This window comes from Anopheles gambiae, chromosome 3 (assembly GCF_943734735.2).
Source record: "Anopheles gambiae chromosome 3, idAnoGambNW_F1_1, whole genome shotgun sequence".
NCBI lineage: Eukaryota > Metazoa > Arthropoda > Insecta > Diptera > Culicidae > Anopheles > Anopheles gambiae.
In genome coordinates this window covers 64080503-64105948 of record NC_064602.1, presented here as the reverse complement: position 1 = coordinate 64105948, position 25446 = coordinate 64080503, and the positions used below count along the sequence as shown (strand labels likewise).

Genomic DNA, 25446 nt, shown 5'->3' with positions numbered 1-25446 from the left:
CCATAGCATCAAACCAATGCTAAATTTTTTTTTAGGGGGATTGTCATCTCTGTTCGAACTTAACATGTCCATAATGACCGAGTTTGTCTGAAATTCTGCGGTCAACGCAAAAAAACGTGAATGTGCACCTGAACTATTTCAAGTAGCGAGTTATAGAAGTAACCAACTTATTTTGCTGGAGAGAAGAAAACATTTATTATGCCTTCTAAAATTTGAAATCTATTCTAGAAGCAATCAACTTGCACTGTGTCCTCGGTTGCTCATCTATTTAAGACACCTTCCTCATCTCGTGGGCTCATGTTACCATAATTCACGCTGCTAACCCACCTTCGTTTGCAATACACCGGAACTGTTGAAAGGCAACTCCGCGATAATATATACACAAAACGCCCGTGCGACGGCCGTTGCCCATGTTCCAGTTCCAGCTGCTGAGCTATCATCCTTCTCAACAATTCTCTACTACCTTCCGAACCGGTTCTCCAATCCTCATCATTTCGGTATTGCTCCTCTAGCCGACAATTTTGTGACGCCATCGCCATACCCGTGCTACGATGGCAAGAAAGAATCTTGAACTGTTAATCGTTTCTTGTGATCACTTGTTCTTCTTCTGCTAGTATTACTAGTCTAGTGTCAACTTCAGCCAGGCGATGTGGCATGTGTTGTCAATGATGATGGTGCGTGAGAAACGAATTACATTAGATCCCCGGACCACGGTGCTCTGTGTTTCCTCGTGGAGATGTTAAAGCTGTTTAAATCGATGGATTCCGAACTGGGTAGAAAACAGGTATAGTTTTATTATCTCAAAAATGGCAGCATCTATGATGTCTTCATTTAAACGATCGCGACAATCTCACAAACATATCTATTTTACTATCATTTTGCCCTTGTTAGGCGTAATGAGTGTAGTGTAATTGTAGACAGGGGTCAGTACTACAGTGTTTTATTCGATTTGTTATATTGGGTTTAGGTTTTATCCCTGGAAACTCTTCATAACACATTATGTTTCATTAATATATTTACATCAAGTCTTCACAATGGCTGTTAGCCACCCTGCTGGTGGTCACACTTATGGCTCCCCTTGTATGCAGTGTGCTGCAATCAGGAGGAGGAGCTCGCTTACGCGATGTTTTACAATTTAGGTCAATTAATCCAATGGTCACTTGTTGCGATATGATGTTGTATGTACATTGCTCCTGTTCGCTAAGGCGCCTTTTTACATACGTTATGCATACTAAAAGGGAGAGTCAATGATGCGTGCAGGCCGTCGGACCTTCGAACGTCCTGGGCGTCCATCCCCTCCCAGGGTAACACAACGTTCCAATCATTTCTCAGCGCTGGTAACTGGTAAAACATGCCGCCAACTTGCACTCTGCGTTGGCACACAAAACAAACAGTGGTTGAAAATGGGGAGAGCAATGAACAAAAATCTTAACCTGTTTTAGACACAGCAGACAAGGTGGGGTCTCCCTCTGTGTGTACATGCTGACATCAGCGGGCGATGATTTCGCGGCGCTTTTGCCTATATGTATGTACGCTGGCTTCATGACCGACTGACAAACAAACAGCGGCGATGTATGCAGTAAGTGACGACGCCGCCATTCAGGCCCGTGAGTTTAATCGAGACGCTCAGGGGTGCTATTATCGGTCGGTAAATGATGAGCGAACATCGTGTATGTTTGTGGTCGAGGGGTGAACGGCATGCACATCTAGGTGATTGTTTTTTTTTGCTTGCTTTGGTTTGGTAAGCCCTTGAGGTTTGTTGCAGCGATGTCTTGTGGAGCTAAAGGTGTAGTTAAAGGAAAAAAGGGCTTAAGACTAGGCCGGTGAAGTATGGGCAATCGGGTACGATAAGCCCGTGCCTGGTTGGTCGTAACCATCGCTGGTGTCGTAAGACGGAGCCAGAGTAGGGAAGGTTAGTATGTTAGGATGGTCGTGTGCCTTACCTAGTGCGATAGTCAGGTGTGTGTCCTGCCCGCGATACTATGACCTCGATATGTGCGGAGTTAGATAATCTTCCCTTACCGCCAAGTGGCTTGGAAACAATTTACATCCATGAATGTATTGAAAAGCTTTGAGAGTGATGTGATATGAAATCATCTATATAGCGGGCTGTTGTGAAGCATTTAACATCTTTGGTACCAAGATGGATGCACATAGTATTGCATTCGAGCTGGCAAAGGTAAACTACTATGCAACCTAGGGTAAATGTACCAATAGTGGTGCAATTTGTGGTGGTACAGATGTATTTTAATGGATTTAAAGTGTCAGGAAGGCCAATTTCTGAATATTTTAACATATAACAGTTGGAATATGTTTTATCTTCGCAATCACAACCATTTTTACCATGAAACACATCAAATTTACGAAAAAAATACATATTTTTGTGATTGCTTCGTTGTACCTATAATGGTGGTATGGTTCCTATAGTCGTCGTATTGTGTTCCTATAGTGGTGGTAAACAAAGATGCATCAAAAACGGTGTATAATATCAATGAAACTTAGTTTAGAAGCTGTTTTCGTATGAATAGCAAGGATTACTGCCATAATGTAGGTTTCTTGCGTAATTTGATCGTAAAAAATGTATGAATTTGGTTAATGAAGATATTGACTAAAGTACTGCATCACACCTGTCGTCAACCCATAGCCAGAAGAGTTTGCTTGATTTGAAGTCGATTTTTCACTCAGTCAAATAAGCGAATTTTGGCATTTGTTTGGTAAATTACTTACAGAAAACTCATTTTTGTTGCTTATTTTAATGAAAACAGTACGACGTGTCAAAAATATCGTCGAAAAAAATCTAAAATTACATGTTTTTATTGATTTTAGAACTAGGACCACTATAGGAACATGCCTGTTTGGTGTACCTATAATGGCACTATCGTAAAAATCACTTAAAAATACGTAAATATGGTCAAAAGCCAATGAATTTGAATAAAACAATATCATTTGATAACAATTATGTTAAAAAACTAATAATTGCGTTGTTATGTGATCATTTAGAACGTTAACTAACATATGAGTATCGTTATGAAATCCTAAGGAATTTAGAAAAATGTGGATACCTTTCACAAAATAATGGATTTTTCGGTCATAAAGAAACGGAATGGCCCCATTTCATTTTTAAATCCTTTGTAAAAGGCTAGAGAACATTTCACACTATCGTAAATAACTTAACTACTGTTAATTTATCGTATGAGACGCATTTTAGTGCAATACCACCACTATTGGTACTAGCACCACTATAGGTACGTTTACCCTATCTATACCTCAAATATAGATAATTCGATTGCACTCTGGGCCATAAGGTTGTATGCAAAGTACACCTGTGCCGGGTCTAATTCGATGTCGTTTTTACTCGATTAAGCCTTCAACGTAAATTTTCTATTACCCCCCTCTTCTTTGTTCTCTTCCTGGTACGTTGACGTGTTGTGCTGTTATGCTTCCAACCGTCCACACACGCGGCCACTAAACTGGTGCACGGACCACGGTTTTACGGTTCTTCGTTTTTAGCACTGACTGCTGGACCCTGCCCGACATGGCTGCGTTGGGGCATTATGAAATGTGAGCGGTCTTACGACGACAACGCGCCACGCTCGGTAGCTAGCTGTACGATGGGCATCGGTTGAAGCGGTGCTACAGTTTCCTGGTCCTTCGTCGTTGTGTTCGACCAATGTCCAATTAGCATACAGCTGATAAGTAGACAGCTTTCCGGGAGGGCAAATAATGGCGACCGGCTGACGTGACGACGATGTACATAAGCGTGTAATGTGCGCTGGCTGGCACTTTTCTCGCCGTGCGGTACAGATATCTACCAAAAAAGGCTTATTTCGGCGGCAGCTTGATTCCGTTCAATATCCGCTTGCGAAGTGATAATTTTCAACTCGTTTTCTCATGTACTTCACTCTGGACAGCTTTCCTTTCATCTTTCGGTAATGCGGCAAAAAAAATTCGATCGGACACGAGCTTGATTTCGCGAGTGGTGTGCCCCCTTTTCTTCCACTATTTGCTCGGTAGCTCGGTTTTCCCATCTAGCTAGCTCTGTCAACTTTCAACGGAAATGGTAGCTATGTGCGAAAATAATTATATCATCATAAGTGGTGACGACCATCAACTCTCGTATATTGGCGCTTCGATGTATCAACTCGCGGTCGGTTTTTCCTTTCGGTTTACTTCCAATGCAATGCTGCTCCCCTCGTGATGCATTTCAAACGGCTGTGTTTCATTTGTGCTTTTACGTACCGTGGTATCTGTGCGTCGCCTTACCTATGTTGACATGATGTAAAAATAGATGCAATTTAACAGTTGTAGAGCATATGTAGCGAGAGACTCCATATTCATGATAAACCTCTCATAATCATAAAGGCCACTCGTTGAAACGAAAGTAAGTGGCATTGCAGGAGTAAGGTTGTAAAAAAAATGGTTTGTTTATAGATTGTATTTGTCACATAAATATGTATTTCTTCCACGTAATTCTGTCGACGTTTTGCTATTATTCACCACGCACCTTTCAATGAACTGATTGCTTGAATTTATTTAATGTACTCGTATTTGAAAGCATATTTAACACCAGCTTCACTAAAACTTAATTTAAAGAATCGTTGAATAGACGAACATCTATCGATTCATGAAACTCTATGTTTAAAGATTTCCCCCTCTTTTCTATCTCTTCATAGAACGTCATAAGGCCGAATTTTTGTATTCGATATACAAAATTAAATAAATTTCCCCTTTTCCTTAACAAAAAAACAACTTTGATTTATTTTTATGATTTAATATCTTTAGTCCTTCATGAATGTTTCGAGATTCGTGAATCATAGGAGATTCGATACGTGATTTGAATCACTTATCTCTAAGACTTCATTCGAATGAAAGATTCATAAAGCACAACACTACCTCATATGCAGATCGGTGTTGTCGCCATTGAAGTGTTATTCTATTTCTAACGACTAGTACGTGCTAATTATCACTTGTTTCTCTTTCCACTAGCGAGCGGTTGGTATAGAGATTGATGTTTTCGGGGCAATCTACCGTTTTCCAGCAATTTAGCGAAAAACTACCGCCATTTAGCATTAATTTTCGATAATTGTACGCCACCTCAACCCGTAATGGTTTGTGGGGGAGTACTCAACAACGCACAAGATCATCACGCATGAGAAGTTAGGAAAGTGAGAAGCGAACTGCCGCTATGTGTAGGTTACGATACGAGTTCAAGGTGCCATCGCCTAAGCTCTAACCCACCCTCTCAGCAATCAACCTCAGCCAGAGGTTTTTTTTTCCGACAGCTCTTTCACTCGCCCACTGAATCTTCACAGCAGCAGAGCCTGCATGGGGGCGAAGTATTTTTAGTGAGCGTTATTAATGTTTTGCTGAATTGTGTTGGTTTGTGTGCAGAGCGCTCATCCGCCAACGTTTCCCATAGACTTCAGATAGTAGCGAGATGTGGGGATCAATGCTACTGCTGCCGCTGCTGCTGGTGTGCTGATTGGAATGTGTCGGGCAGAAGGGAAGCGAAATGCATTCAAGTGCATGTAGTTGCAGAGCACCGATTGGTTGGTGGGTGGTGTGGATGATGGCAAACCCTAACACATGAGCCTGAAGACAGGTTACTACCAGCGCTTGTTTAATGAATCGCGAGCCGACTCGTTCATGACCTCTATTTTTCCCGTGCATCTTTGCGGTGGATGTGGGTCTCCGGTGGGGTATGGCAGCGTGTTGTTATTCTTTTACCATTCACCGTGCACACATTAGGTCACACAAACGTCAGTGTCAGCGTGTGTTTAAGTTATTTACACGTAAACAAATAAACAAATAAACAAATAAACAAGTGAGAAATCAATTATTATCGACAGGTTCTGACACGGTCTCTCGGTTTCCCCTCTGGTTGTGACTGCAACAATAAACAGTCCATTTGTTACTTTTGCAGTGCATTTCGCTGAGGTTATACGTTATAATGGTATCTAAAACGGCTGTACATTCAGGTTAAAAATTGGTGCTGTTTTGTTATTTTTAACTACTATTTGATACAGTAAAAATAAAGGAAAAAGTGTGGAAATGTTTCAATTAACCTCTGCGTAGCTGTATCATTTGCAAAATGAATCTCGAAATGAAATGAATTTTCAGACAAGAAGGATAACACTGTTCGTACGTCATCTAAAGCCAGTTGGGCGTGATTTTATTGGGTAGTTTCATACGATAGAAAGGAAACGAAAAATGGCCACTGTCTGCAATAGGGGCAGTTAAAATCAGCCAACCTCATAGGCACAAAAGCGAAAGGAAATACCCACGATGATGATAATGGTGATGACGATGATGTTGCAAAAGGAGAAGATCATGTAGTGATAGAGTTGGATTAAAAGGGGGATTTTTAACGCGTTTCGTAAGTTTTGAGAAGTATAAACATTTACTCAAATATATTTTCTTTAAAAGAAATATTTTCTTGTGTAATTCGTAAAACTCCGTAATCTCCGTAGTATCTACCATACTATTGAGATTTGCTAAAAAAATATTGTTTCCTGTCATAGGTCATATAATTGGGTATTGTTGTTCAATGATCTTTTCCACAAATTACTCTTACTTTGATAAGAACTTTATCGTACAAAAACATTTTTCATGAAAAAAAAACAACAATTAATGATAGTGAAGTATTGGTGTACCGGATAAACCGCTCTACAAAGAACTATAACAACTCAATCTGCAGCAGCCAAACGGCATTCCAACTGGTTGGCCACGGCACGAAAGATTGCTTATCGTTAGCGCAATTTGCATCGGTAGCAATTCAAATTACACTGGCGGGCGCAAATTATTAGACCGATCGATTGCAGCTTTCGTATCGATCATAACATTTCCTTTCGATCGTCACGACACGCTCACAAAAACGCGCACACTGTGGGTGGGGCGTCTCAACATATACGTGCGGCGCGGCGGCAAGTGTCTGGCGAAGGACTTGGCCAGACAATGCGCACAGAGAGAATAGGTTATTGGCATATCGAGTTGCATGATGCAGATGATGGATGAACACGGATGATGATGATGTTTGTGTGTATCTATGTGTGTGTGTGTATGCGTGCGTCAAATGTGTTATGGCGATAGTGGGGGGCTCCCGCTGTGCAGCGCTGTTTAGATAGAAAGTCAATCATTAGCAATCATTGCGCGTGATGGAAGGAAAGTAAATACCACTCTCTGGTTTCCTTTGCCTTTCGCCCACCGTTTTGTTTTCTTTCCACGCCCCACATTCCTGCCGCTGTTTTATCCATCTTTGCTATCGATGAAGTTGTTGAAAGTGACTCGTTTTGCAAAACCTCGGACTGTTGGATCACATTTAAATCTCTTGGGAAGGGGACAACACATAAAGTGCAACATAAATGTAAGTGAACTTTCAGACACACGCTGGATATGCTGGTGGGTGTCGCAAAGCTTGGGCGTGATGTTGGTTTACAAGTGTCTACGATGTCCCCCTAACTATTACGGTTAAAGTTTAGCATGACATTGTCACCCATACCTTGGACATCGGCTTGGCTTTCGGTATAGTCGGCATCACTTCAAAAGATGCTCCGGGCGGGGTGACCAAAGATTAAATGAAAAATGTTGCAGTATGCCACCAGCAGATTGCAACCGTTTTGCAACCGCCACTATCGCATCTTCACTTTCACGTTTTGCAGTGAAAACAGGAATTTCTCTGCAGAAAATTTCCTTACTTGCAACATCTGCTTTTAACGATTGCTTTCTTTGGCGGAGCCGTTGTGATACGCGAGTGTGGCTGGGTGGGTACGGGGCGGCGGGTGTGTGATGGCTACAAACAGTGAGAGCGCAAAATGAAAAGTGTAAAAGATTCACCTGGGAGAAGGACAAACATGATAGATATTTTCATGGTTTGTTTTGCTGATGCGCAATGTGCGAAATAGTTGCATGTTAATTTTTACAACGGTGCGTGCTTCGACGCCGTTTGAATTTTAGCGTTATCTGCTCGTAAAAAGTGTATCTATGAGTAGTGCGGTGGTTTGTTTACCCACCGGCAAGGGCAATTACAATGTAGTGAGCGTGAAACAAAACACTTTCATTGTGAATGGTTTACAAATAAAATCTGAACGGCTTCGGTACTGCCTTTTTTACGCTCCACATTTAACCTTAAATTTGTCAATGACACGAAGGAAGCATAAATGTTTTATACTTATGTTTATAGTGTACCGGACATAAAAAAAGATCATAATTCGATCAGACGCTTTCAGATAGCGGTGACAAAAAGGGCGACGAAAAATATGTTTTCCTAGTTACCTGGTACTTCCCAATTCCACTGTTATAAAACTGTTTACTATTACCGTTTTTTTTTTTAACAGAACCCTTCGGTGCTAATATACAACTCCGTTTTGACGCTCCCGTGACTGATGTGCGTCGCTATTGCCTCGCCATTAATAACCTCTCAAACGGGCTGTTAGCTCTGAGGTTCGGTTTAAAGGGAGAGGCACAGGAATGATGGGTTTTAAATTTGGTCATAAAACAATTTAACCTGTTCCACATTGCTGCTGGGTTGCGTGCATGTTGTGCGCGGAAGTGCTTAGTAGAAGGGACCCGGAATCGAGCGGAGTGATTCCATCCAAACGTTTTGTAACGGAAGTGTGTTATTTTTTAACCTTCAATACAGGTTTCAATAGAGCAACAAACAACAAACCAATTTCCTCCGTTATTTTGGAGTTTGAAGTTTGACCGCCAGATATGTGCATTGATCAACACACACACACACACACGCACTTGCTTCCGTGCCATTTGGATATCAGCAGGATAAGGGTTCTCTTCAAAAGCAACTCCAATGAGCAACAGTTGATGACTCTAGTCAATCCACGGGTAAAGATATAGGTTTCTTTCTTACTGAGAAAAAGAGTTGAATGAGTGTTCAACGCTGTTAAATGTGCCTATGAATGGTTGTGATATTTCCCCGTCCTTAAAGATGTTGTTTTTTTTCCTTTCGCTCCAGTCGGTTTGGTGATCACGTTTGAGAGAGAAGTTGTTGTACTGACGACGAAGACGACGGCTACGATACTTAGCCAACGTCTGTCTCTGTGATCGTATGTATGTGTGTGTATGCTTATCGCGTTTGTTCCATTCACCATCCCCGGGCTGGGCGGTATGTGGCTCGAAAGCACAAACAAACTCAGTCCCCCAGCGCCAGCTAGCCAGCCACGTTCAGTGTACCCAGTGTCCGATCGAGTCAAGTTGCCGTAAATAAAAAAAGCGGCCTGACTGCTGCTGTACGCGGTTGTTGTTGTTGCTGTGGCGCGGCCTCGCGTACGTGTCGTTTGGAATTTGTCCCCCAAAAGGGTGCGATGCTGAGGAGGTGTCCGATCGCTTGCCCAATATACGTTGCCGCCTTCTCCCGAGGAGTATTCTGCCTTCGAGCCTCTTTTTTCTCTTTACAGCTTCGATCGTAGCGTAAGCTGTTAACGGATTGAAAGTGGTGTGCCCTAAGGGTAGGAAGCTGAGCGTGTGTGTTGTCTAATTTGGTTGTCGCTTGCAAATGGGTGGAGGTAGCAGACCACCCTTGAAGCTGCTGTGTGACCTTCCTTGGCTTTCTCCAATCCTTGCGTGAGGGTAAGGTACGAGGAAGCTAGATAACGGTGTACGCGGTAGGAAGTAATTTTGACTCAATCGCTTCGTATTCCGGCACACCGTCCACCTGGGGGACACTGCACCACATTTTCACCTGATTTAATTCTGCTTTGTTTTTGTTGTTGTTGTTTTTTTCCTTCAATCGTTTACTTCTTGTGCACACTCTCCGTGTCCGCTTCCGCTCGGGGATTAGATTGGAATCGATGGAAATCGGGTTGCCCGAACACCGACAACACATGAACTATAACTATTGCCCACAGAAAAGGGGACCAGTGTGGGGGAAAGAGCATACGTTTGATTGAGCTAATCGGTTTGTTAGTTTTTGCTCCGATATTTTCCCTTTCCAATAACTAATTCACTTTCAACGACTGCGGACGTACGCAACGTCCAAGAGATCAAAAGAGAAAGAGAGAGCGAGACAGAGGGTATTGGAAAAAATATGCAAAAGAAAGAAGAAAGAAAAATAGAAAAGTGCCGTTGCGTTCGTGTGTTCGCGTTCGTTAGCCTGTTACGCATTATTGGCGCATTGGAATTTAATTTCATAGAAATTAATTTCATCTTCCCATCTTGGAGCGACGTTGCTTTTGGGTTGGGCCAGCAGCATTTCCGCGAGGCCACGTCGCGTTTTGCTAGCGTCTTTGGCATGTGAAACCAGGAGCGAATGCGTATCTTTCTTCCCATCTAACCAGAGGGCTTGTCACCTTCTGAAACACCTTTGCGGAGTTAGACACTATGTAAACGCAATAGCTGACATTTTTCTGCTATATGGTGTCATGCAATTGGGCTTGAGGTTGGACAATTTTACGATTTTATTTGGTTAGTCATAATGGTGTTGTTGAGGGATGGTATTTTTTTAAAATTTTTATTCAATAATTAAACAGCTGGTCCACCGTGATTCTCCTCTGATGACATCCTGCTGATCGGCGATCATCTTCAATGGGGCTAACCGTTGGAGTTAGCATACAAAATTGTAGTTTTTCCTAAATTGTCGATTTTTTTTCCTTAGATAGAAGGGTCCAGATTTCTTAGGGTTTTTGATTATATTGAAAAATAAATATTCTTGTTGAAATTCCATATGGTCATCTCATTATAAAATAACTTAAATAAAAAGGTGATACGATACGTAATTATGATGTAATAAATGCAAGATTATTCTGTTTTTGTGACACATATATATGAAGTACTGATATATGAAATTGATGACCAAATGAGCTATACAGTTACTTATTGTCTTCATAATTGTTTGATGTTATCCAGCATTAAGAGTAATTGGGTAATTTCACTTCAAATCCTCTCCTCAGCCGGAGTAAGCCAATTCTGCTTGAATTTTTTAGATTCCAAAAAACGAAAAGAAAGTGTATCTGTGTAACTCCGGATGAGCATCATTTTGCTTCTGGACGACACAACGCGCTTAGCTTGTAAACCCCTGCCGAATGCGGGTGAGATAACTTGGATTAGCTTTTCCGATGGTTTCGTCTCACCAGGGGCCATGGGTGTTAATCTAAATTAACCATCTAATGTAACCATTAAGGGAGAGAGAGATACACGGCGATGGGGTCAACTGGTCTTGTGTGCGTTGGTAGGATGAGTAGGATTCCTTCTCCAATCTTTCCCTCGCAGAGGTGCACATTAACGAGCGCGTTAGATGACCCGAACCCTTCTGAAAACGGTCACCCGAAATTAGTAGCTTTCATTGAGTCGATTAGTGAAGCGGACGTCTTTAATTTCGGGTACTTCATTCATCCTATTTTTTTAAACGTTGTAGCAATTCCGCCTTTTTCCCATTCACTTAGCGATCTCTATGACCGTACGCAAGGTCTGATGATGGGGGGGGGAAGTGTTTCATCAATGATTGTGATCTTCGAAGAGGATCACCGTTGATCGTATTCCAATGGAAATGTTCGCCTCTATAGATAAGTTTGCGTCCTTGAGGAGGCATCTTTTAACCAGCAACATGACTATAAGCTCTCTAATACCTATTGCGAAGCATTTGGAGTCGTGACCGAGCTCTGGAACATAAGACAACGAAGACGGCTGTCGTCACGAATCTGGCGGGAAGATGATGGCACCTGTAGATATTGTTTCACTTTTGACCTCTCCTTGAACATCGTGTACTGAAAGTGGTTGCTGCTCGGCATTGTATCTACCACACTTGCCCGAGATGCGTGCCCGTGTGTATGTGTGTATCATTAAACCATTCCAGGGGTCTATCGTGAGCAAGTAAGCACACCTAACACCCCGTCATCTTGATTTTGTACACGGCTGCAAGTAGCGTGTGTGTGTGTAGGAGCTCTATCGATTACGTAAAGAGACACCGCGCTGCTACGCATTGGAGATGGCTGGAACACCGATCGTTTTCAACCGTATCGTGTATCACATTACCGGTCACTTGCTCGTAGAGATTTGGTGTGCCGTGGCGCTGTACGCTCTCCAACCTCAAAACTAACCTGTCGTCGGACAAAGTGGTGTGACCAAAGGGCGTTTTGCAATGGCGGTGGAATAACTTCATCTGTGAATGGCTTGTCGCAAACAGTCAAGAGTGTACTTTGAGATCAAGATTTGAACATATTAGATTTAGTGTAGTGAATGAATACATAGGCAGCAAATCCTGGATAAGTTAGAACACAGATGTTCCTTACTAAATCAAAGGTGCCCCGCACTTATCGAAGTTTTTTTTCTTATTCAGTTCTATGATTTAATGAACAAGCTCTGTTATTTCTTTATTTAGTTTGAATATTATATACTAATACGAAGGTCTGACCGTTCTTCATGAAACAAAAATACATTTTTATTCACTTCTACAAGGTTTAACACGTCCTTTAGATATAGATGTTTGGAAACTAAATTTTTAAATTTCCTTTCACATTGGTCACTGTTGTTGCTTTTAGATATTATTAAACTAACTATACAAGTAATGTTTAGAAAAAAAAACATCAAAGCTGATATCATTGGTAATTGCTATGTAACAGAGTAGAGTATTGTAATGTACTATGTTCAATCCGTTTGAATGTTACTTAGCAGGGGTTTAACAATTCCCTTTAATCCAGAACTCTAATAAAATTGAAGTTTATTTCCTTTTAGATATTCTACCATATCAAGTGTTATGGCTAGTAGAAGAATTTTATATTAAGACTTCACTATACAGTTACAGTGAACACTCTCTTATTTGACACCTCTCCAATTTGAGAAACCTCTCTTATTTGAACATTTTGCACAGTCCCTTGATTTTCAGTACATTTTTGTTCCTCTAATTTGGAAAACCTCTGAAATCTGTATCCCTCTTATTTGTGTATGGTGTTGCCATGGTTATTGAAAGATGTATGCTCAAATTGGCGATTCTGTTCGCAGTTTCCTATAGCAACAGTTAAGGCTGCATACTAAATGTTCTGTCTCTTTCTTGTCTTGTATGGACCTTTCATTCACTTTCCACCCACTAATTTGAAAACCCCTCTTATTCGACAGTCCCATCGCCTCTCAAATAAGAGAGGGTTCACTGTATTTCATTACACTCTTGTGCTTTACCTGCTTTATGTGTAACAACCTCCCTTAGTATTATAATATGTTTTCCTATTTGGACCGAAACATCTTAGTTTTTTTTTTGGATTCGCTAAATAAATCAGTTAAATTACCTCTGCATAAAATAACGAAAGTTTTCAGATGAGCTTACATAGCGCCACATAAATTAGGGGAAATCCTTTTTTCGTGCCTTTTTTCTCTGCTTTGCAACCTAAATGCTGTTCTTTCGCTTGCTGCTGGGCATCACCAAGCGACTGAGTCAATGCACCGCTCTGGGAAGCTTAAACAGTGCACGTTAATTTAACGCCAATCAATTGTTTGTGTCTTTTTTTACTCAGTTTACTTTTACACTAACTTTTTTTTTCTTAACTTACGCGCGCGTGTTGTGAGCAAACAACAACAACATAATTTCGCGCCACTCCGCCGCTACTGCTGATCCAATTGGGTTTCACAGTTTTATTAGCACGAATAATGTTCATTGTTGTTTAAGTAGGTGGAGTGTATGTGTATTTCTGTGTATGTGTGTGAGTGCAAGGGAGCGAATTCTGCCGATTAATTGGTTTTTGGGCGCAATGTTTACCCGAAGGTGGGAAATTACGATTACCCATTTAACGAATGATGATCTACACACAGCAACACACAAACACAGATGGTTACATTTATTTACGCCATGAGTGTAGTAATATTCCTTATGTAGGTTATGTTTTCTCTCTCTTTTTTTAGAATCCAAACAGTAATTCCTGTTATTTTCTCTATCGAATAAACCTTTCCCTCCAGTTGATTGTTGTTTCTTCTCCAAGAGCGATACCAGAAATCGTTCGCCCGTTGTTTGGAAAGCATTATTCATAATTGGAATTATTTATCACTCCAGATAAATAAACATTGATGGACGTCACATTCTAGGGGAAAGAAGTAAATGGGAAGTAGGAAACCACAATTCCAATTCGATGGCCTTGTTGGCCTATTCTTCTACAAAGCTTCCGACGGCCGACGGTCATAGTTGGGTGGTTTATTTACATTTTCTGAATTTTGATGCCAGACGTTTATTATTATCAGCCACACATAAAAGATTAATCACTTCAATAAATATGACTAATATGGTTTGTCTTTCTTTTGTTTTCTATCGTTTTAGGCCTCTTACCCGCAAAACCGAATTAGGACGGTTGAACATCATCATCGTATGCTTTATGCGAATGATTTATCGTGCACGTCCATTATCCGTCGTGGATAACAACGCAGAACTTGTTAATGTAGCACCTATCACGGTCAACAGAAACCCCCGGCACCCGCCATAGCCCTTGGCAAAATCTAAACAAATGCTCAATATTGAAGGTTTGGTGACCGTTCCACAGTAGCAGATTGCTCGGCCTTGTTTTCGTCCCAGTGTGCGAGTGAAAATGGCACGCAGAGAAGATGACCCCATCTCTGGCTTTTGCAACGTCACAGCAGCCCTGAGCCTTACCGATAACGATTGTGTGGCTACAGGAGGCTTGTTCGCCGACAGATGCCGGACGAGTAATTATAGTCACCGTCAGCACGACCGCACGAAAGTAGCTTATTCTTCAGCACACCGGATCGCCGCTGTCGCATTTCCATCGGGTTTGATCGTGTTGGGAGCACAGCATTGTGACACACCGTTTTCCAGCAACTTCTGCTATACTTCAAGCTTTGGTGCGAGGGATATGTGAACCTGCGAGTTAAAAAAAAGTGTGATAATGTGTGATTTGTTATCCATTGACTGTAATACTATTTGTCTATCGGTAAAAAGTAAAGTAACACATGCAAAGAAGAGCGCGATATATATGCAGCAAAGACTTGTTTGAAGCAATAATGAGTAAAACGCAATACTTTCTGGAAGTTCTAGAAAGAGGGCATTTTCCATGTGCACAAGTGAAAGATAAGGTTCGTGGATATTAAGTGATATCGGCAAGGAAGATAAGCGTAGGTGCATTGACGACATTGCTATCACGAGCACACAGCTGTGTTAGTGTGCCAGTAGTACATAGTCGAATAGTAAAGTAATTAAGTGCTGATACTGTGTAGATGTGCGAATAGCCACAGCCCACAGTCATCTGGATGAGCAAAGGTGTATATGATAGTGTACCGTAAAGCTGGGTATTCTGAAATTGTGTAACTAGTGAACCAAGATACCTGTAACTGTTTTCCAAAATGTCGTTCCTAAACAACTTGAAGAAGGTTTTCCACCTGGGCAGCGGAGAGGCGAAGAAGAAGCGCATCTTCAACAACATCCGCATGGACACAGATCCGGCCGATTTCTGGGACATGATCGGTGAGCTGGGCGATGGTGCGTTTGGCAAGGTGTACAAGGCACAAAACAGGGAGACGAAACAGCTGGCTGCGGCTAAGATGTGCACACTGGAGGATGAGGAAAATCTGAGCGATCACATGGTTGAGATTGACATCCTGTCCGAAATTAAGCATCCAAACATTGTCGGTTTGTATGAAGCATACTCGATCGACGACAAGCTGTGGGTGAGTAATGGGTTTCGAGGGAAAAGAGGGCATAGCATTAGATTATTTGCAATATATCTTAGCGTAGGACTATTTTTACATATAGTTATATATATACGTACTTATATTATTTTCACTAAAATTGCATTTCACCAAGTACGATCAACAAGGAAAACCTTTGATGTGATGTTGCTGCACCTAAGTAATGATTCAATTTGAGTGCACGGCAGAAGTGAATGATCCACAATAAACCATTTGCTCATCGATGCATTGCATTATGTGTTATCTGAAGGTGAAGGCAACCCGTTATTACCGATCTAATGTTTTGAATACTCACACGGCACTTTCGTTGTAGTTGGACGGACGGGAAGAAAGTGTGCAAGCACATGCAATCGTGATGCACTTTTCTGATTCATATGAAATGCTAGAATGTGCCCTGGAGGAAAGAAGCGTTGGATCATATTTCTTGGTAGAGATTTTTCTCCCCTATGTTTAGCAGTTCCACTTCCAAGCATTGTGGTGATATACAACGAGGCAAAGTAATGCAATCTGTTTCATTCATAAGCTTCCATTGCTATTTTTTGCAAGTTCTTCTTTTTTTAAATGCAAGTTGAGAGCATAGTAAATAGGCCAGAAAGTGGGTCCGTTAGTGTGTACCGATATTCGTAGGTGTAACTAGGAGGCAGACTGGAGGGAGGGTTTTTTGCATGGTTCAGAAGCATTTCAGAAATTTAATCGGTCTTCGTGTTTGCATGGTTCTTGTTTTCGTTACAGATGCTGATAGAATATTGTGATGGTGGTGCCTTAGATAGTATTATGGTGGAGCTCGAGAAACCACTCACCGAGGCGCAGATTGCTTACGTATGCAAGCACATGTGCGCCGGACTGAACCATTTACACAAGAACAAGGTGATACACCGGGACTTGAAGGCCGGCAACGTGCTGCTGACAATGGACGGTGGCGTTAAACTGGGTATGGATGGACTGCTGCCTTTGGTGCAATCGAAGGCGTGTAGGAAGCTAATAATCATTAACGACTTTTTTCTCTTTATCGTGTTGCTCTTTCACATTTTATTACACTTCGCACCATGATGATGCAGCGGATTTCGGCGTTTCGGCCAAGAACAAGCACACGATGCAAAAGCACGACACGTTTATCGGGACGCCCTACTGGATGGCACCGGAGCTGGTTCTGTGCGAAACGTTCCGGGACAATCCGTACGACTTCAAGGTCGACATTTGGTCGCTCGGTATAACGCTGATCGAGTTTGCTCAGATGGAACCACCGAACAGTGAAATGTCTCCGATGCGAGTGCTGCTCAAGATACAGAAAAGTGAACCACCCAAGCTGGATCAACCATCGAAGTGGTCGAAACACTTTAACGACTTTCTAGCGCGCGCGCTCGTAAAGGTAGGTGGGAGGGAAAAGTGCGGCTAACTGCACCAGTACATAAGCGTTTGATATTAAATTTCTCCTTTCTTTTTTCTTGCACATTTTTCTAACAGGATCCACAGCAAAGACCGTCGACGGAGGTGCTGATGGGATTGTCGTTTATTAGTGGTAATCTAGACTCGAAGCCCATCAAAGATCTGCTGCTCGAGTACAAGGCGGACGTGGTAGAGGAGGAACTGGTGGACGAGGAAGCGGAGGTGCGTATTGTGCGAACCGGTAGAACGTTCGATGAAGATACGGTTGCTAAGAAGTGCAATCTCTTGATAAACGTACCGCGTTTTAGGTTTCATGCAGTAGAACCAAACCGTGTACACACTATCTTTCAATGCGGCTACTTACCCACTACGATATAACTCATTTTCTTGCTAACTCTTTTCTTTTCTCTAACACACGCTGCAACAATTGAACACAATTGCAATACTAACGTCTGTACTTGTGGCTGTCCTTTAAAACCAAAATGCAAACGGTCTATTCTCATTGCAAACGAAATAACGAAACTGACCACAAAATGTCACTAACACGCAAATATACGCTTTAGAAGGCTAAACGACAAGCGAAGCGCAGATCGCTCTATCAGAGGGTTGGTAAGTTTTGTCAGACTAGAATGTTTCTGCCCCGAAATGAACAGGACAGCCCGATTTCAAAAAGTCCCTTTCTTGCGCGTGAAGTGTGTGATGTATAGTGTGTAATTCTTTGCTCGCTTGAGTATCATTTGATGAAAGCCTTGATTTCGATTAAAAATATGCGATTTTTGTACAACTCTAGACCTCTAGTAGAACTATCAAAATTACGTCCAAGGTACCTATATTGTTTTGAAGTGTTGTGATTTTTAATGTTGTTTTTAAGAGTTTTCTGTTATTTTTCAACGCGTTTCGGCTGTTTATCGGGCATGTACATGTGTGTACTCTTTATTTACAACTCAATCTTTATACTCGAGAAAGGAAAATCGGACTGCAGTGCGTAAACGTCTAGTCTGGCAATAGTTCCGTAGTTTTTATACATTAATGTAGAAGTTCATTTCGTTGTTTGTTTTGGTTTTCTTGCTTGCTTTCTTTTCTATTCTATTCAGTAGCATGTAAAATGATGATGAGAATAGTGAAAGAAAAATAAAAGAAATGTTAATATTTGCACTGTCCGCAAAGTAACATTTCCTACGTTCCTTCACATTCTTGTTTTAAAGTTGAAATGGAAATTTATTGTCATGCATACGTTTTACTGTTATGTAGCTTGGTTTTATAATATATTAACATGGTTAGTATATTAATTTATTCTTTAATTTTTTCACTCCTCAGGAACCCCGCAATTCTGCTCTTCCGCTCGACTTGGATGATGATTCTTCTTCCCTACAGAGTCAAGAAACTGATAAGCGTAAGTTAAAAACATATCAAAACCTTCCTGGATGCACGATACTTACAGTTGTATGTCATTCTCCGTTTCCCGCATCAGTTCCAGATACACCCACGTCCCTTTCGAAATCATCCAGAGATTCGAAAGAGTCTACTCCCGTTCCCACCACCGAAGATGATCCCAGCAAATCGAAGATTGGGCCGGCGCCGACTACTGTCGGAGCGCCTGGTTCAGCAGGCGCGGCACCGCTGGAGGCACCGCCGCCTAGTGTAGATACAAAAACGGAAATGAAAAAATCCCAACCAGCGCCTTCACCCGCGCCACCGCCGGTCGTTGCTTCGCCGGTCAGTGCAGAGGGCACACAAGAAACAACCATCAAAACATCGTCCTCCTCATCGAACATCAGTGGGGGAGCGGTTAACGTTCCCACGCCGGTGTTACCCGTGGCTAAAGAAATTGTCCCTGAACAACCATCCACGGGAGAGCTACATGCAGAAACACCGGGTGGAGGCAATGAGCAGAGAAAAATCGCGGCTGCAGGTGGAACATTCAGCACTGCCGCCGTCAAGAAAGGACCTGCACCTCCGCCACCGCAAACGCCAACTTCTCCCACGGGACGACAAACTTCGGCGAAGCTCACATTCGGTGGTTCCGTGGCAAAGGATGTCGTGCCGCCAACGCCACCAGAAACGCCACAGACACCGCCGGCTGGTGAACCGCCAGCAAAGGCTCTCGATCGACCGGATGCAAAGGCACTAGACGGTACAATGCCACCACCGCCTCCGGCACTAATGCGAATGGGAAGCAGTGGTGTGATTGAAGAGCAGACGAAGTCTCCCCGCAAGGAACATGCACCGACGCCACCGTCCGATAAAGAGAGCCCCAAGGCATCGACGCCGCCGGGTGCAAAGCCGACGATAAATGTTCACGAGCATCCTTCGTCGCCGAAGACAAATCAAGCCTTCGCTATGTCTAGTACTAATAATGTTGCCATTCCGAGGGCGGTGCATCCGCCTTCATCCCTGGTAGAGGAGGGAGGAGTTGACGAGGGAGTGAAAATGATTACCACCACCTCAACACCCTCAACAGTACGCAATCAGTTGCCTCATCATGCCACCTTGATGAATACCTCCTCATCCTCCTCAACGACATCCATCACCATCAACGATGCGGCTGTGCTGTCCGATCCTTCCAACAGTTTGGCAAGCAACGTGGCGCAGGTGACGGTTGTCACGAGCCACCCACCGGTGATAATTGATAATTCAATTCCATTGCCACCGGCAGCGGCTGCAGCAGCCTCTTCTGGTACTTCATCGTCTGCATCCTCGACGAAGTCGTTCGGTTCGTCTCAGCTACGGCGTTCGCGTGTCATATCTCCCCCGGGTACCGGAGCCCACGATGAGGTGGTTATCGTGTCGAATGAGCTAAACAAAACGCACGTTAACGAATCGTCAACCGATGATGACTTTCAGTCGCTGGACAGTCTAGAGAACGTTTCACCGCGGCACCATCCTATTCGAACACTTTCACAGTCGGTCGCAGGTGGGCGAGCGATTGCACGAAAGCTGGACGAAAGCGAGGTGCTTATCGTCAGCTCGGGATATGATGATCGCCGCGAAGTGCTTCTCGTGGATGATACAAACGCTAGCTCACCCGATCGGGATGTGGATGCGTACGGCGATGGGGATGTGTTCAACGCTAGCGGACACAATCTACTAAACAACAGCAGCAAGTTGTTGCTGGACACTAGTCATGTATCGGTGGTGACGGTTGGCGAGGAGGAGATCAAGGTGAAGGACTCCTCGCAACATCATCCGCAGCTGATCAACAATCCGCATGCGTCGTCACCGCATCATTATCACCACGACTCCACCAGTGATTTGTCCAACGTTAGCTGTGGTCCGAGCGAATCGAGTGATGACGTAAAGGTGGATATTGTGGTCGGCGGGCGGCAGCAGCCATCCCATCAGCAGCAGCAGCATCCACAGCAACGATCGCCATCCGGTTCCTCGATTTCGCTGCCAAGCCAAACGGGTAAAGGTGGTGCTAGTGGTGGAGGAATTATCAATGGCAATAGATATAATGGTGGCAGTGAATTCCATCAGAGTCGTGAGGATGTCAGTATCATTGTGAATAAGCGCAAGATAGAAAAGTCTCGGATTTCACCAGACAGTAGCGTCGGTTCGCTCGAAGGCGGTGGTTCGGTACGTTCCGCCAGTACGCCTATTCATCAGAACCATCAGCAGCATGGTAGTGCCGCTGGTGGCATGGTGATCGGTGGTAATCATCATCAGCGGACGGGTAGCAGTGGAACGACTCCATTAGCAGTATCAGCGAAGCATCATCTGTACGATCGAAGCGATGCGGAAAGCATTGCAACCACCACTAGTCACGATAGTCGCGAGCATGCATCGGTAGAGCTGGAAGAGGAAGTAACACTCCGACGAAAGCCAATGCCCTCACTAGACCTCGACGACGATAAGGTACCTGTCTTGGCAGCTGGGGCGACTTCCTCCGGATCATCGACCTTGGTCAGTAGCAGTGCCGGTGGCAATGCTCCGGCAACAGCCACGGCGGGAACTCCCGGTGCTGCTGGTGGTGTGGCCGCTGCTGCTGGAACAGGAGCAGCCGCAGCCGGTGGCAACGGTACGGCCGGCATTCGGCAGAAAGCTAACCGCAATATTAGCAAGGAGGAATTGCACCTACAAAATCTGAAAAAGAAAACGCGAAAACGAACGCGCAAATTTGAGATCGATGGGGTACAAGTAACGACCACAACCAGCAAGGTGATCTACAGCGATGAGGATAACAACAAGCTGTACGACGATCATCTGTTCCGCAAGCAGGAGCTGCGCGAGCTCAAGATGCTGCAGAAGCAGGAGAAGAAACAGTTCTATGACCTGCAGGGTAAAGAAGCGATCGCCAAAGAGCAGCAGGAGAAGAAGTTCGAGCAGGAACGGCTACAGCTAGAGCGTACGTTCGAGGCCGACATGGACGTGCTAGCCCGTCAGCACCGGCAGACGGTGGAGAAGTTTGAACAGCAGCAGGAAGCGGAATTGCGCAACACGTCCAAAAAGATCCGAGCCGAACAGGAGCGAGACCTGAAACTAGTAAGTAGATCTATGAATGTGATACAGACGTTTTCCAAACGTTCATTCTCATTCTTTTACGTTTGTTTTGTGTCTATAGTTCCGAGACAGCTTGAAACAGGAGATACGATTGTTAAAGCAGGAGGTGGATCTACTGCCGAAGGAAAAACGAAAAGATGAATTCCGTAAGCGGAAAACGCAGATGGAGTTCGAACACGAGGAGCGTGAAAAGTCGTTTCTATCGTCGCTATCGGAAAATCACGAACTTGCTCTGCGGCGGATTAGTGAAATCTACCGCGAAAAGCTGTCCGCTACCGACAAGGGTTATCTGCAGCAAAAGCAAACGGTAATATCACAGTGTGGAGTTTAGCGTTGAATTTGTGCTGATTGCTTATATTACGTTTACTAGGCGATGAGAACCCGGGAAGCGATGCTGTGGGAGCTGGAGGAAAAACATATCCACGATAAGCATCAACTGGCGAAGCGTCATGTGAAGGACATTTGTTTCATGCAACGGCATCAAATGATTATTCGGCACGAGAAGGAATTAGATCAAATCAAACGGTATGTGCAAATAGCGTGGGAAATATTAAAATGGGAAGTAATTTTATATTTTTATTGCGTTCGTCACAGCATGATCACCCGGAAAGAAGAGGAACTGTTGAAACGACAGACGATCGAACGGCGAGCACTGCCAAAGAGAATACGCGCCGAGCGAAAGGCTCGCGATATGATGTTCCGTGAGTCGTTACGCATTTCTATGACCACTGATCCGGAGGTAGAGCGGGACAAGCTGAAAAAGGTAATAAGATTTTCCGTACTTCGCAAATCATGTGGCGCCGAGAAGTGTATTTCTTAAGCTGATATTTTAATTGTTGTTTCTTACCCAGTTCCAAGAGCAAGAGAAGAAGCGATATAACCAAGAGCAATTGCGATTTGAAACCAAGCACAGTAAGCAACTTGAAGAACTTAGAGCTACCTCAGAAGGATCTATTAGGTAAGTGGGAGGAGCCTTTACATTCAAATTGATCGCTCTACTTATGTAATTTTTTTTTTATATTTTTATCACATATCTATAGGGAACTGGAGCAGCTGCAAAACGAAAAACGTAAGCAACTGCTTGAACATGAAACAGCAAAACTTCGCGAATGTGACGAAGCGTTGCAGAAGGAGTTACGTGAATGGAAGGCGCAGCTCATGCCCCGCAAACAGGTAGGTGACAGTTACAGCATGCTTAACGTGAATATGCGTTATATTTAAATTAGCCCTCTACGCTGACAATCTCGTAGGTATAATAATAGTTGTGTTGATTAAGAAGGTGCGAACACTAAACAAAATAATTGCTGCCTTCATTTGAAGAGCTGCTGCTGAGCAAATCTTTTTAAAACTTATAGACTTTTCTGATTTACAAAAAAATGTTTATATCTTTTGATCTACTCACTAAAACGAAACGATTATCTTTTAATGATGAATACTAAGAACTATAAAGATGTTTTATTATATAATTAATTTATTATATAGGTTTCAAAATCATAATCGTTGCAGCAAAGAATTACAAATCGTTTCGTTTCTAGATTGTTGGTTACCGAACGATTGGCATAATTATGAATAATTTGTGTAAAAAATGTCTTGTAGCATGTGTTGCGTGCTAAGAATAACTAATTGGCTTTTTAACAGATAACCCATTTTCAGCGTAACCGATTCGTTTTTTTATAACAATTGCTGTACAGTTCAACTAACCGTAATAAAATATGTTTTTCCTCCCTTTTTTTCTTATGCCTGCCGAACTCACACACATGTACAACATCAAAACTACGCTCTATATTACTCACCAACACACACAAACGACAAATGCAATGTACCCGTTCGAATTCCTTTTCCATCGTATCCCGCAAATCTTGTTTCCGATCTATTTCCCCAATTTCCTTTCCATCCAACGTCCCTTTATCTGTCGACGCGTTCCGGGGTGGCGTAGGCAATTGAGAAGCATCTGAGCCGAATGGTGGACGAGTACGAAGACCGCTGGGGTCCGGTTGATCGCCGTGAGTTCGATGGTGATTTTACCGTGCCACCGGAGTTGCGCAATCGCACCAATTCCCTCAATACCCTTTCCCTCCGGCTGCTGAACATCACACGCTCCCGTACGTTCCTAACGCTTCCCACGATGGCAAACGGTGGAGTTGCTGGTGGTGGTGGTGGTGGATACGGTGGTGGTGGAAGTAGCTCTAACCGAAACAGTATACACAGCTCTGTGCCGGATCTTAGCCGGTCCATGCCCAATACGCCCAACTCCGGGCACAAACTGTCCCTCGCATCGTCATACGATTCCGTGCTGGAAGAGAATGAGGGTGAAAATCAACCGCCTACAATGGTTACCGGCCGTGGTGGTGATGATGCTAGAGGTTATGGTAATAATCAGTACCAATCCGCTATCAAGTACATCCACACCAATGATCCAGTTGTTGCTAACAATGTGCACGTGAGGCGCAAATCGGAAGATATGCTTTCGGGCAAATCACGATCAACACGCATACCGATCAAATCGTTCCTCTTCTCGAACACACCGGTCCGGTCAGGCCGGAATGAGTACGGCAGCTCATCATCATCCGCTTACTACGGTGGCGGGGGTGGTGAATATGGTGTATCCCGTGGGACTCCATCTGGCGGACCGTTGTCGTACTATTCCGACTCGAAGGACCGTGTCGTATCGATCCGTGTGAACAATCAGGCGACTAATCGCAAACCGGCAAACATGTTCGATGGTATCACTAATCGGTCTAATATTCCACAATCACATCAATCGGCATCCGGCGGTACAATGCCACGCCGTACGTCTGCTGGGTGGGGCCCAAGTCGCCTTGGCGATAATACGTTCACCACAGCATCTGATGCGAACATCAACCGGCTGACAACGTTCAGTTCCGCCCGCGGAGGTCTTCCACTTCCTGTGGCGAATGGTACCGGTGGTCGCAATAGCACCCCATCGGGATTGAAACTATCACCATCTACTCCGGTGTTGCTTGCACCGACTAAGGATGATGATACAGTGGTTTAATTGAAGCGCGTCCTAGAACAAAATAACAATTAGTGTACCTTACTTTGAAGTTGCGGCATTGCGGCGACTACTGCATCCGGTTGGGTTTGTGTATATCTGTAGCGGTGAACGTCGAATTCCGCCACTGTCGCTTTTTTAATCACGAATCAAATATCCTTGTCACATCCACAAAATCGTCCTCGCACTACTCGAATCCACCAGTTCCAAAAGCCCAGCACACCCTAGTGTTCCTTCAAAACTTCCAATATTCCGAGCTCAACGAACCAAGTTATCCAGAAAGAAGACTACGACAGATCTACTATCTTAATGGAGAGCGGAGCATGCTACATGGAATTTCCACAATATACTACGTTTTCCTTTTGCCAACTAACCCGCAACTAACTGGAACGAAAGTCTACTAACCTAGAATGATAACCGTCAACGGAAATCCACCTTTAACTCGTAGCGCACAATGCAACTTCGTTTGATATGGCACATATGGCACTTTAAAAAGAAACTCCAATTCAAAGTCGTGCTACTACTGGAAGGATAATACTGGAAATAGTGCGCTATTGAGGAGATGTTATTGCCCAAAATAGTACGAGTGGGTCGTTCTTTTCCCAAAATATGCCGAAATAGAGCCCCTTTTAAGCATGTATGTGTATGGCGTCTGATAATGGAACAGTCGGAACACGCTTTGCCCCACAAACGACCTCTTTTCGTTCTCGACTATATAGTCTTCGTCGTCTCCTTGGCGAATCGCGTAACGCAATCGAATCAGGTTGGTCTTAAAAGCTCCTTTATCTACTCTTGCACCTCAAACCATGTGTCCACTCTTTGTGTTTGTGTTGTTGTGCAATTGGTCCAATGATTTGTTTGTGTTACTTTTTATTTGGTCGTCTTTCATTTGTATTTCATGCATTTATTTTGCCAGT

General features: G+C 43.4%; 1 protein-coding gene across 20 annotated transcripts in view; it reads left to right on the top strand.

Moving 5' to 3' along the window:
- Positions 1 to 25446, top strand: part of LOC1275286 (serine/threonine-protein kinase 10) — a 47466-nt gene that overhangs the window by 15622 nt on the left and 6398 nt on the right. For 9 of the 20 annotated variants that reach the window (XM_061659511.1, XM_061659510.1, XM_061659514.1 and 6 more), the window contains 13 exons: positions 14249 to 15609; positions 16363 to 16561; positions 16689 to 16999; positions 17095 to 17238; positions 17580 to 17621; positions 18334 to 18409; positions 18488 to 21498; positions 21578 to 21823; positions 21887 to 22041; positions 22111 to 22279; positions 22368 to 22474; positions 22557 to 22689; positions 23453 to 25169. In XM_061659511.1, the coding sequence (XP_061515495.1) occupies positions 15286 to 15609; positions 16363 to 16561; positions 16689 to 16999; positions 17095 to 17238; positions 17580 to 17621; positions 18334 to 18409; positions 18488 to 21498; positions 21578 to 21823; positions 21887 to 22041; positions 22111 to 22279; positions 22368 to 22474; positions 22557 to 22689; positions 23453 to 24532 (5997 nt within the window). In that variant the 5' untranslated portion in view covers positions 14249 to 15285 and the 3' untranslated portion in view covers positions 24533 to 25169. Of the gene's footprint in view, positions 1 to 14248; positions 15610 to 15744; positions 15881 to 15943; positions 16562 to 16688; positions 17000 to 17094; positions 17239 to 17579; positions 17622 to 18333; positions 18410 to 18487; positions 21499 to 21577; positions 21824 to 21886; positions 22042 to 22110; positions 22280 to 22367; positions 22475 to 22556; positions 22690 to 23452; positions 25170 to 25446 lie in introns of those variants that run through there. The other 11 variants (XM_061659519.1, XM_061659518.1, XM_061659516.1 and 8 more) reach the window with 4 other exon arrangements.